At 29.7% G+C, this 14419-nt stretch overlaps 1 protein-coding gene across 1 annotated transcript; it reads right to left on the reverse strand.

The window, feature by feature from the left end:
- Nucleotides 1-11898: 11898 nt before the first annotated feature.
- Nucleotides 11899-13452, reverse strand: LOC112702607 (uncharacterized). Its single transcript, XM_025753722.3, has 2 exons — nucleotides 12982-13452; nucleotides 11899-12492 (listed from the first exon to the last, which is right to left on the reverse strand). Exons 1-2 carry the CDS (start codon nucleotides 13185-13187, stop codon nucleotides 12111-12113), a joined length of 588 nt encoding a protein of 195 aa, XP_025609507.1. The 5' UTR covers nucleotides 13188-13452; the 3' UTR covers nucleotides 11899-12110.
- Between the last annotated feature and the right edge of the window lie 967 nt (nucleotides 13453-14419).

Below are 14419 nucleotides of genomic sequence, written 5' to 3' on the forward strand. Positions count from 1 at the left end.
TAAGCGTATGAAGATGCTTGGTCCCTTCCGTCTCTCTGCTTTCCTACTGTCTTCATCCAATCCTTCTTACTCCTTTCCATGGCAAGCTTAAGCAAGGGTTTCACCGTTGTCAGTGGCTACCTCCCATCCTCTCAGTGGAAATGTTCAACGCACCCTGTCACGGCACGGCTATCCATCTGTCGGTTCTCGATCAGGCCGGAATAGAATCCAGTGATTCTTTTGCGTCTGTCACTAACGCCCCGCCCTCAGGAGTTTGAAGCACGTCACAGTCATTCAATCATTGAATCCTACTCAGAATACCACAGACAAGGTTAGACCTTCTGGATTCTCTTGAATGCCGCCATCAGTTCTAGCCTATACCACGAAGACTCTGATCTCACAGAATGGCTGGCTCGTTTGTTAGGCGAGCACTCGGTTGTCAGGCGATCAACCATGCATCGTGTATCAGGAATCCAAGAGATATTCACCCAATCGAAGGTAGAACGGAGGTGGTTGTCAGTCACACGTTCATAGGTGAGAATGATGATGAGTGTCACGGATCATCACATTCATCAAGTTGAGGAACAAGTGATATCTTAGAACAAGAACAAGCGGAATTGAATAGAAGAACAATAGTAATTGCATTAATACTCGAGGTACAGCAGAGCTCCACACCTTAATCTATGGTGTGTAGAAACTCCACCGTTGAAAATACATAAGAACAAGGTCTAGGCATGGCCGAATGGCCAGCCTCCCAATGATCTAAGATAGCATCAAAACAAAGATAACTACCCAGATATCTCAATACAATAGTAAAAGGTCCTACTTATAGAGAACTAGTAGCCTAAGGTTTACAGAGATGAGTAAATGACATAAAAATCCACTTCCGGGCCCACTTGGTGTGTGCTTGGGCTGAGCAATGAAGCATTTTCGTGTAGAGACTCCTCTTGGAGTTAAACGCCAGCTTTGGTGCCAGTTTGGGCGTTTAACTCCCATTCTTGTGCCAGTTCCGGCGTTTAACGCTGGAATTCCTGAGGGTGACTTTGAACGCCGGTTTGAGCCATCAAATCTTGGGCAAAGTATGGACTATCATATATTGCTGGAAAGCCCAGAATGTCTACTTTCCAACGCCATTGAGAGCGCGCCAATTGGGTTTCTGTAGCTCCAGAAAATACACTTCGAGTGCAGGGAGGTCAGAATCCAACAGCATCTGCAGTCCTTTTTAGTCTCTGAATCAGATTTTTGCTCAGGTCCCTCAATTTCAGCCAGAAAATACCTGAAATCACAGAAAAACACACAAACTCATAGTAAAGTCCAGAAAAGTGAATTTTAACTAAAAACTAATAAAAATATACTAAAAACTAACTAGATCATACCAAAAACATACTAAAAACAATGCCAAAAAGCGTACAAATTATCCGCTCATCACCCATCTAAACCATCCACATCGCCTTGTTGGACACGCGTAGTACTTTCTTTTCGGGTTGGCCACGCTATTTGAAACTTGTAACGGTGCTCGTAACCCACAATCACAAAACCGGTCTCCCGTTATGTTCCCGCTGCCGTACGTACCACTTGTTGATCTACGACTTGAGGAAGCCATTACTAACCATCCTACACATTTAACAGTAACTGAAACAATTTTAATGTACTTCACACAACATATAACAGAAGCAGACGACTCACATATGAAACAACCAACGATGATTCAAATGAAACACATGCAGAATTGTAACACAAATTTTTTGGTTGCAATATCATGTCTCTGTACCAGTTCTTATGATTTTTTTAAAAAACAACAACAACGTTTCTTAGCACAGTTTCAGCATCCACACATACTATATCATCAACACTGCTGTATACTTGTATGCCAGGTTCCACTGATTCAGAAATTGTTAACTGAATCACCATTCAGAAACAGCAGGTTACATTATAACAACATTCAATACGGTCAACCACTTACAATCACCATCATGTAACAAGACAGGAACAAATCCTTTGTAGGAGGGTCTATTATTAGTCACCAAAACATTTCCACTTTGCGCAATTACAATGTCTATACAGTTTCTACAAGATAGTTTGCATAAACACTCCCAACTATATACAACAACAAATTAATACACAGGCACACACAAAAAGGCTCTTGCTAAAAACTACACTACGAACAATTGCTACGAAGCAAAAGGGACAAACTCATTGAAACCACAAATTTTGTAATTCTAAAAAACTTAATACATACAAAAATTCAAGGCATGCAGTGTGCCTAGTGCATTATCTAGGTAAATTACTTGCTACTAAACTTAGCAGTAAAGTATGGTCACAGAACAGTCCCTACTCTGAATTGCATTAAATTGCAAGACAATTACATGAACCAACAGAACCAAGTACAGGATACATCTTACGAGGATCTTTCAACTACAGCAAAACGGGCTAACAGCTACTTTCGTTGCAAACATGTCACAAAGAATTACAAGCAAAATTCTACAATAACTTGCATTAAAATTGTTAACTGTGTCACCTCTCATTTGGCAAAGTTCAAATAAAAAAATTTGACTACACATCAACACTGTATGATGAGTGATTAAACCAGGAAGATGGTTAAGTGGACAAATAAATCAATAACTCAAATTTAACAGGTTATTTAACTGATAAAAGGTTAATTTTTTCATACTTGTTGGAACATGTACCTGTTTAATTAACCTCACTTCTCCTCTCAGTAGAGATAATATTCGCCAGCAGAAATCCAATTTCACAGTCCAACATACATACACGAAATACCATTGGAAGACATATCTGAGCAAGTTTTCACAGCAACTCCTGAGAAATGCGTTCACTCAATAATTCAATTTCTAAATTCTATCCTATTTTTGGCAAATTGTTGACAGGTCTGAACAGAGAAGCCGAAATTAAATATCAAGTAGTTAACGTTTCTGAGAAACGAGCAAAATATAAAAGACAGGAATGCAAGCAAAAGGTACCTCACAAACGGCGACGACCTTGGGCACAGCTACGGCTCCGTCGCGACGCACACCCTCAACTTTCTATTCGGCAGCGGCGGCTCAAAATAGTTGGCGCTTCCGGGTCCACCCAGCCGAACCCCGCAACACTCCCCACGGGCCGTCGTCGATTGGACGCAACACCGGTGAAAACCTGGGGTCCAAGCGGCGGGGGCTCCGGATCCAGCCTCAGTTGCCCGCAGAGGAGAGCAGGAACGGTGGCTACCAGGAGAAAGGGGGTGAGGGTTGGCCACTATCGAAAACGAAATCGTTTTTGGGGGGAGGTGGAGGATTAGGGTTCTTTGCTAATATTAAAGGGCATTTTAGTAAGTTTCCAAATTTAGTCTTCAACTTTTACTTCAAACCAAACACGATACTGGGACATAACTCAGTCTTGTACACCATCACACCAAACACAATACTATACTTATTTCTGTCTCTGTCTCTTGGTCTCTGTCTCTCTGTCTCAGTCTTGCAAACAAACATTACCTAAGAGACATTCTTTTATCTTTTATGGAGTAATTATTTTAAGTTTCATAGAGAGATGTTAACATTAGTTTAATAAAATAAGAAAGAGAAAAAAAATACTAAAAGATAAATAAGGTTTGATATATCCAACCATTATTATGTTACGAATAAAGTGATAATTTGGTCTTTAAAAATGTTGACTTCAAACAAATTAATCCTTAAAAAATAAAAATCACCAAATAAGTTCTCAAGAGTTATAAGGACACAATTTGACCATCCGTCAATTCTTAATGTATAAGTTAATAAAATTTCTTATGTGTACTGTTAACTCTGATTTGTCTATGCCACATTTATCTCGAATGTTAAGAACAATTTAACTAGGATTTATTGTAAATAAAAGGAGTTTGTGATGAGTTACGAACAAACATATAGTATAAGAGCGGTTCCAACAATTCTCGACTACTTCATCCCAATGTTAAGTTGGCCAAAATAAAACACCTTACTTTATATAACAGGACAACTAAGGATATCCATTTTATTTTAAAATGTCACTTAACGGAAAAATACAACGTATTCAACATTTATAATTTTTGAGGACTTATTTAATAGTTTTTAATTCTCAAAAATTAATTTATTCGAGATCAAAATTTTTAAAAATTTAATTCACTTTACCGTAATGTTATTTAACTTATTTTTTTATGGGGACATGTAACAGTTTATCTATACTATGGTTTAAGATAAACATTATCTTATTTTAATTTCATGTATGTTATACACCAATATATCTCAAAGAAAAAGTATACTAAAACTGAATAGTCGCTTTACCAAAAAAAAAAATGGAAAAATATAGTTGGCCAACTGGTAATATAATAGTGGTGATTGCACGTGCAGATTGTAATATTGTATGCATTCATATATGGACCATGCTGCGATGCACCTTATATAGATAATTAGATAAGAAAAAGTATAGAGTATCAATATATTATATGTCAATTTATTATTAATAATGATTAATTATTATATTTTAAACACATATATAAAGAGATATATCTAAAAAATATATCTATAAAAATATTTTTATTAAATATAGCTATAAAAAAAATATTTTTATTAGACATATTCACAAAGATACCTCCATTAAATACTCTTATAAATAAAAATCGACGGATATTAACAGAAATGCTATTGATAACATAATGAGATTGATTAGATATTTATCATTTGGCACCAACTATTAGAAAACGTCAACTATCAGAAATTATTTATATTTACTAATTAACAAAATATATTATTATTTTAACGTACTAAATTAAGCTATTTAAGATTTGATAAATTTGCAAACAGGAACCAATTTTATATAAGTCAAGAATCAGTCAACTGGTAACCGGATGTTGCTACTAATAGGCACACGGATGTTTTTTTTCTTGTAAATTGATTAGTTTTGGATATGATTTCTATGTTTCATGTGTTACACATTAATAAAACATAATTATTATATGGAATCAATTAATGAATGATCAAAGCATCTGTTCCGTGATTCTCTCCTAACACTAACATAGTCAACAATAATTTAACAAACAAATTAAATTATAAATTAATAAAACTAATTATAATTAATTATGTTGTTTCATTCTTGACTGATTATTAGTTGGTTCCATATATTTTTCCATTTGCAAATCACATTAACTAAATTCAAGCGAAGCTTATACATTCAGTTACCAAAAAAAAACGAAGCTTATACATTCTTTGACTGCAACATTTTTTTTGGGCCGATGTAATGTTTTTGTTTAATAATTTAATTTAACGGGCTGATCTGTAAACCCAAGGTAAAAAGAAATGCTCTTTTTTTCTGTTGAATACGAAGCATAAAAGCAATTTTATACTTTTTTTTGTTAATAAACGGACTTAGTCCAAAAAAAAAGATCTAAGTACAAACTAAACGGGACAAAAATACTTCTTGATCATTATTAACTAACACTATATCTGTAGGAGAAGTGTCCAAAAAATGAAAATTAATGTTCAGCTCTAAATTTTTACGCGCTGAACAATCAGCACATCTGTTGTTCTCTATATATATTTACAAAAAAGAGTTCCTGTTCCTATTTTTCCAATTGAAAATATTCCTGATGAATACATTTGGATGGTTCTTTAAATTCCTGGAATTGTTGATTGTATCAATCACAGTCTTTTAATCACATTCAATCATTAGCTTTTTTATTTTCATAGTCCAAGTCAGTTGCAATCCTTGATGTATTTCCAGAGTTCTGCCTTAAAAGCAGTACAATCTCCAATATTGTATGTAAATGCCTCAATCCATTTGCCATAATTATTTTTGAGAAGGCCACCACATCCTATTTTTTTTTGTTGTTCGGTTTGAGGTGTCATCTGTGTAAAACTAATTAAATAATTATTAATTATTATTGTTATTACGTGAAAATTAATTCACGTTTAATTATAAATTCTAAATGATAAAACTAATTTGCACTTAGTTTAAAAGATGATAAAAGTATTTTTCAACTATTATTTAAATAGAATTATTATTGTTATTACGTGAATTTAGTTAATTTATCTGTAAATTTAAATTAAAGAAACTTTTTTATCTTTCTATTTAGTTTGTTTAAATAGAATTTAATTTTTTCAAAAATCACAATATATACATAAATTTATTAATTTAGGAATAAATTTAAATTAAAAAAATTAAATTAATTTTTTCAAAAATTTTAATGTATTAGCTTAGGAATATGAGGTAACTACAATAATCAATAATTAAAAAGAATAATATGCAAATAACTTAAAATTTAAAAAGTAAAAATTTAAACAAATAATTTAAAATTTAAAAAATAACAATCTAAACAAATTAAATAACTTGAAACTAAAAACTAAGAATCTATGCAAATAATAATTTATAATTTATCAATAAAATTTTAAAAAATTCTAGTGAACAACCTAAATAAATAATAATTTATATTTTTTAAAAATTTTAAGTCACGACACCTAAAACTAATTCAACAATATTAAAAATTAAATATCCAACAACCTAAGAAAGCATATTAAAAATTAAAAAGGTAACAATTTAAACAAATAATAAGTTATAATTTATAAATAAAATTTAAAAATTTTTTAGTAACGACACCTAAGTAAATAATTAGTTCAACAGTATTATAAACTAAATACCCAACAACCTAAAAAAAAGCGTATTTAAAAATTCAAAAGGTAACAACCTCAGCAAATAATAAGTTATAATTTATAAATAAAATTTTAAAAATTTTTAGTGATGACACTTAAACAAATAAATTCTCAAACTCCAATGTATGAGCACCATATCTGTATAAGAACTCCCTATTTGTAGTATTATAGGTAGCATTTGAAAGAGAGATAGAGATTGAGAAACTTAGAAACTGAAATAAGTTTTAACATTGTGTTTGGTGTAAAGTAGGAGACGAAAATTGAAATAAGAATGCAACTCTAATTTAATTTGGACAAGGGTAAAGTTGGAATTAATCAATTGAAATTGAAATATTTTAAGTATAAAATGTTATTAAAGTTTCAGTCTCCATCCCCAAAAATTTTAGTCCATTGTGTCTCTACTTTTTGGAAGTATTGAAATACTGAAATTTTGGAGATAAAGACTGAAATTTTAGTATCAGTCTCTGAGTCAACAAACATAATATTGAGTTCCAATTTTTCAGTCTTCGTTTCGGTACCTCAAAATAAACGCTGCCATAAAGATAAAGATTTCAAAAGTCTACACACATCGGTACATTGGTTTAAACTCGCAAAACTATTCATCCTCTTTGCAAATTCATGAATTAAGACACAAGAGCCCTCTTAATTGAGGTGTGTATTTTTTCTCCCTAGAATTGACACACAGAAATCCAAAAACAAATAAAAATGATAAATAAACACATTTGAAATATCAATAATACAAAGTCAACATTAATTAAAAAATAAAAAAAACAAACATCTTCATCGAGGCAAACCATCTAAATTAAGCATGGCAGTAGAGAATTTTTGTAGCTCAGTAGTATCCAACTATCCATTACCTTATCACTCGTATATGTATACACAAATTCTTAACCGTAGAATTGGCCTTGACAATTTTGTGAATACCAACTGTCATTGAAAAAAGATAGAGAAATTTTAAATAAGGCAAATATGTAAAGGAAGTAATTGATTGTACTAAATAATTGAGACACAAGATGGCAATGAAAAATTTTGGTAATTCAGTAGTGTTCATAATTTTATCACTCATATACGTACACACAAATTATCAACTATAGGATTGATCTCAACAATTTTATGAACACAAATCATCATTAAAAAAGATTAAAAAATTTAAAAAGAATAATTAATTGTATTAAGTAAAGGAGATATGGTGGTATGTATCTCTAATTCGTACTTTTATAGTTGGCTCATAATTAGGATTTATGAAACCTAATTGACTTTTATTTGAATTCAAAATATAAATTCTAACAACTAATTAAAAGAAGATATAATGTAAACAAAATTATTATGTTACACGAAAATTAAGTGAATAATTATTAATTAGGATTAAGTATTTTTTCGTCCCTAACGTCTTGGGTCAAAATCAAAATTGTCCTTGACCTTTTTTCGTTATTAATATCATCATCCACGTTTAAAAATGCTTTAAAATCATCCTTTTCCTAATTCTTGGACCAAAATACCCTCATCATCATCATCATTCTCTTCACCTTCCTCACCTTACTACCTTCACTGCCACCAACATTGCCGGTGAGAAGAAGAAGAAGAAGAAGAAGGCTTCGCCGGTGAAAAACAACGCAGCGACAGCAGTGACAACCTGCAACTTCTCCCTCCTTCGCATCGATTCTCTCTCTTTCTTCTCCGATGAACCAGCGGCGGCAGCACCTCCTTCGCATCGCTTTTCTCTCTCTTTCTCTCTTCTCTGATGAACCAGCGACCTAGCGATAGATAACCAGCGACCCAGCGGCAGCAGCAACCCGTCCCTCCCGCTCTTCACATCGCTTCTCTCTCTTTCTTCTCCGATGAATCAGCGGCGACAGCACCTCCTTCGCATCGCTTTTCTCTCTCTCTCTCTCTCTTCTCCGATGAACCAGCGACCTAGCGGCAGCAGCAACCTGTCCCTCCCTCTCTTTGCATCGCTTCTCTCTCTCTTCTTCGATGAACCAGCGGCGGCAGCACCTCTTTCGAATTGCTTCTCTCTCTCTCTCTTCTCCGATGAACTAGCGGCAGCAGCAACGGCGGCCCTACAGCAGCAACCCATCTCTCCTTTCTTTGCATCGCTTTTCTCTCTTTTTCTTCTCCAATGAACTAGCAGTGACAACGGTGATGCAGCTATGACCTTGTAGCGACAATGGCAATCCAGTGGCAGCGACAACCCAACAGCAGCCCCTCTCTTTGTTATGGTGACAGTGGATATGGTGGAGGTAGTGGAAGTGAGGAAGATGAGGAGAAGGATGATGGTGATGAAAGGTATTCTAGTCCAAAAATTTGAAAAATGATTATTTTAAAGGGTTTTTAAACGTTGAGGATGATTTTAATAATAAAAAAATGTCGGGAACGATTTTGATTTTGATCCAAGACGTTAGGAACGAACAAAAATACTTAACCCTATTAATTATTATTATTATTATCTGAAAACTAATTCGCACTTAATTATAAATTCTAAGTGATAAAACTAATTCACACATAGTTCAAAAAAAATTATAAAAGTATTTTTTAATTATTTTTTAAATAGGATTATTATTATTATTATTATTATTATTATTATTATTATTATTATTATTATTATTATTATTATTATTATTATTATTATTATTATTATTATTAGAGCAATGCTAGGGGGCCAGCAATTTTTGTGATTGTTAGCCATTAACTAGCCATCAATAATGATTTGATGGTGTAAGATTGGTATGAGATTTCATCCAATGGCTCACCTTTCTCTGCTGGTTACATGCTGGCCAAAATTCAATGAAACTGCTGGCCCCCTAGACTTTTCCATATTATTATTATTATTATTATTATTATTATTATTATTATTATTATTATTATTATTATTATTATTATTATTATTATTATTATTATGGCCAATCTACCTAATTAAATAAATTCTGTGAATTATTTACCTAAATACACAAAAGAAAAATCTCTTACGTACATGTGCAGTTTTAATTTTATGTAAACCGTAGGAGCTAACCACGGTTTCTAGTTTGTATGTAAACCGTTGGAGGCTACAAGGTTTTATGGTTGGAAAAGGTTGGGCATAATCCGTAGCTACCTACCACGGATTATGAAGGAAAAAGCTAAGGCATAAACCGTGATTACTTCTTACGGTTTATGAAGAGGAGGATTTGAACGAAAACTCCCATAGATTCCCACGATTTACATGCAAAATATAAATTATATGATCAATTTTTTTAAAAACCAAATTTTTTTATTTTTTATCCTTAAATTATATGATCAAAATTTTTTATTTAAAATTTTATACAACTTAGATTTTTATTATTATTTATAATTAATTTTTTATTTAATTTATCATTTCTAATAGGAGCAATAATACATATTATAAAAAATTAAAATAGTAAACAGTGCATAAAAATTAGAATAATTATTTTAATATTCTTAGCATTTATTTAGAAAAAATTATGGAAAAACCAATAATAACAAACAACAACGTAAACGTGAGTTGAGTAAATGCAGAAGCTATAATTTTTTGCTTCTAATGAACGAGCTTTTGGGATGCAGAATCAAGTTGGCGTTCAAAAAAAAAGTTGTCAAACATAAAAAAAACATCGTTCAAAGTACTGAAACATACTTTTATCCTCTTCAACGTGTTTCACAAAAGTTACTCTTATATTGTGAATTCAGACGTAAATTAATCGTTTTATTAATATAATTAAAAATGTATCTATATTATATTTTAAAAATATATGTAAAAATGTATCTCTCATGCAGGTTGAATCTCACCCACATATATATAGATATTCCCTCCTCATAAACCGTTGGAGGCTACAAGGGTTTATGCCAATTACTATTCCTTCATAAACCGTTGCTGGCAGCAAGGTTTTATGAAAATTTTCTTGCATTCATAAACCGTGGTAGGCTACCACGGTTTATGATCATTTTGTTTCAACATGTAATCCGTCCATGCCAGCCACGGTTTATGTACAAATTAGAAATCGTGGTTGGCTTCCACGGTTTACGTAATAATGCATTTTGCATAAGCACGTAACAACTTTTTGATTTGTGTATTTGGGTAAAGATTTCTCTGATTTTATTTAAATATGTAAATTGCCCTATTATTATTATTATTATTATTATTATTATTATTATTATTATTATTATTATTATTATTATTATTATTATTACATGAACTTAAATAATTCATCTGTAAATTTAAATTAAAGAAATTTTCTTATCTTTTTATTTAGTTTGTTTAAATATAATTTAATTTTTTTAAATTACAATAATTACGTGAATTTATTATTTTATAAATAAATTTAAATTTGAATTAAAATGAATTTAAATTAGTTTTTTTCAAAAATTTTAATTTATTAGTTTAGAAATATGAGATAACTATAATAATCAATAATTAAAAAAATAACATGTAGATAACTTAAAATTTAAAAAGTAATAACTTAAACAAATAATTTAAAGTTTAAAAAATAATAATTTAAGATAAACAATTAAGCAAGTAACTTAAAATTAAAAAATAATAACGTAACAATTTAAGTAAATAATACTTTATAATTTATAAATAAAATTTTAAAAAATTTTAGTGAATAATCTAAACAAATAATAATTTATAATTTTTAAAAACTTTTAGTAATAATATCTAAGCAAATAATTAGTTCAACAACATTAAAAACTAAATACCCAATAATTTTAAAAAAATGTATTAAAAATTTAAAAAGTAATAACTTAAACAAATAATAAATTATAATTTATAAATAAAATTTTAAAAATTTTTAGTGACGACACTTAAATAAATAATTATTTTAATAATATTAAAAATTAAATATCCAATAACCTAAAAAATGTATTTAAAATTTCAAAAAATAACGATCTAAATAAATAATAAATTATAATTTATAAATAAAATTTAAAAAAATTTTAATAATAACACTTAAATAAATAAATTCTCAAATTCAACGTATAAACACCACAACAATATAAAAATTCTAAGAGATAAGAAACTTAATAATACAAACATCAAATTAAAGATTATCACAATATTATTACAAATTTAAGAATATTTTTATCGATAATAAAATTTGAGTATATTTTTGTGAACCACCAAAATTATTTAGATACATTTTTAGTGATTTACCTTTATTAAAATTAAAAGGTGGAGAGAGAGAGGCCAAAAGAAAAACAGTGAGTAATAGTAAAATAATTAAGTGAAACTTATAGAATCATTATAAAAGCGAAAAAAGAGAAGGAAGGAAAAGAACAATTTAGTCGATTCTCAAGCTTCTGATTTCTTGGGATTTTTTTATGATTTTCTAATTTTCTTTGACAATGAAACTAGCTAGTTAAATCAACATCATAGGATCCCAAACAAGCACCAAACTCCTAACTCTCAAATTTTAATTAACTAACCAAAAAAAAGGAACAAAATCAGAAATACAAAAAAAAAAAAAAAACTCAACTCTAATAAAATCCCTTTCAAACTAACAAAATGGTTTGACTAGGGATGGTGGTAGAACTAGTAGACCTATGAGGTGGAATAGGTGGCCTACTACCAATGAAGTTATTATTATTACTATTATTATTATTTTCATTGACCCTTTTTGTTGAACTAATAAGTGAAGAACATGAAGCCCTTGAAAAACTTGTTGAAGAATGCAACAATCCTCTCTTATTAGAATTTGAAGCTTGATGGCTCTCATCATCATCATCATCACCCATTTTCTGTGCATAGCTTCTACAAGATTTCAACTTCTTGTTGTATGGGTTCTCTGGCTTTGCAAGATCCTCCAAGCTCCTTACTTTTGCTAATGAACTAAAAGATTGTGACTTTCCTTCGTAATACTTTGATAGCCCCCTCCTATTAATATCATTCATTAAATTAAAGATAAACAATTTTGAAGTAAAAAAAAAAAAACTCGCAATAATATTAGGTAGATAAGTTATACTACGTGTACACTTTAAAATCAATAATAAAATCAATCGTAATCATATCACGTCAGTTACTAAATTAATTACTCAATTAATTACTCGTATAATATATATTAAAATCCTTTTCATTGAAGTTAATCCATTTTTAGAACACTACCATTTGTTGGTATACTACTATTTCATAATTTGAGATTTTAAAAAAATATTAACCATTAACCCAAAAATAACATTAGTTTGTACATGTGTTATTATACATGTTTTTTAAAGTCTAATAAGCTCTTGCATGTAGAAGAAAAACACATGGTATATATATAGAAGTTTGAGAAACTAATCATATTCATTGAATTTCAAAACTTTATCTCTCGGAAATGATTTTATTACTTGAACGAAGGTAGAAGAGAAAGAAAAAGAAACTTACTTAATGGGAAGTTGTTGAAACAAACTAGACATATCACTCAATGGGTCATTTGTAGAAGTAGAAAAAGTAGAAGAAGAAGAAGGAGACATCACTTCTTCAAATGAATCAGATTCCATCACTAATGATGAATCATCACTTGAATTTCCAGACCCAAATGAAGAAGAAGAAGCAACACCAATCTCATGAGCTGCTGCTTTCTCAACCATAGTAGCACTTTTCAACTATATGCTCTTAACAAAATCCTTACTTAGTTTCTTTTCTAAATAAGAACACAAATATAAGTGTGAAAATGCACACTCACTTTTTCTTTTCTCTCTTCTAAAGATGTGCCTTTAAATGGAATCACAAGTACTTTTTTTTGTGTATAGCACAAGAGACTTGGATGGTTTATAAGCAAAGCTCTAAGATGCTACATTTGGATAAGACTAATTCAAAAAAAATAATAATAATTATTGTTTATTTTTAGTGAGATAGGAAATCTTTTCCAGATAGAAATATTTAGTAAGATTCGGCTTTATCCGGATTTGATATTTCTTGTCCCCCTAACCTCAACACCCACCCTACGATCCATCTAAAGGCCACCTAGTTTACCTAAATATGGCACTTTGACAAATATTATTTCATCATTCAAATAATTAGTGCCATTGTATCTATCTATCATCGTAAATTTCAATTTTTCAGGAGAATAAATAAATTACACCAGTTCTTATCAAAATCTTTAATTTAGCAATACCTTACGGCGGCAATTGAATAACATAATTGTATTTTTAAGCTTTTAATATATAATTCAATTTTTTTTATAAATTTATCGAATAATATTATATGATTAATAAATATTATCATTTTTATCATATTTGATCAATAATAATTTATACTTATATTTATAAAAATTTTACATAAAATATATATAATTTAATAAATTATATTTATATTTATCAAAAATTATAATATAAATTAATATAATTTATATTCATATTTTTTAAAATTTGTACGTATAATTTAATAAAATTTATTTGTTTAAAATAATTTAATATTTATACTAATTAAATATCATAAAAAATATTAAAAAATTGATGATATAATAAATAAATGAAAATGACAAGTTAGCAATAAAAAGTAAAAGAATGATAAATATGTCTAAAAGATGGTGTTTATTTATTAAAAAAATTAAAAATTATTATTTAATTTAAAAAATATAAAAATAAATAATTTTTATAAAATAAAAATTTACTATAAAAAATAAATTAGATAAAATTTAAAAAAAAAACTCATAGATAGGTTAAAAGAATATATGCTAAGTTGGAAGTTCAAGGAGAGTGCGTGCAACTTGGCATGGAGTTTGGATAAGCTTGAACTCCCCTATCCTATGCCGTACCATAAGTAGTTGTTATCCATCACCCAAAAAAGCACTTTCCATACATCTATTTGGAAAACAATA

Source organism: Arachis hypogaea, chromosome 7 (assembly GCF_003086295.3).
Source record: "Arachis hypogaea cultivar Tifrunner chromosome 7, arahy.Tifrunner.gnm2.J5K5, whole genome shotgun sequence".
NCBI lineage: Eukaryota > Viridiplantae > Streptophyta > Magnoliopsida > Fabales > Fabaceae > Arachis > Arachis hypogaea.

Coding starts and splice junctions, on each gene's coding strand:
- LOC112702607 (XM_025753722.3), bottom strand. CDS start 13,187: ATGGTTGAGAAAGCAGCAGCTCATGAGATTGGTGTTGCTTCTTCTTCT. Junction 12,493..12,981: donor TTTCAACAACTTCCCATTAA/GTAAGTTTCTTT, acceptor TGATATTAATAG/GAGGGGGCTATCAAAGTATT.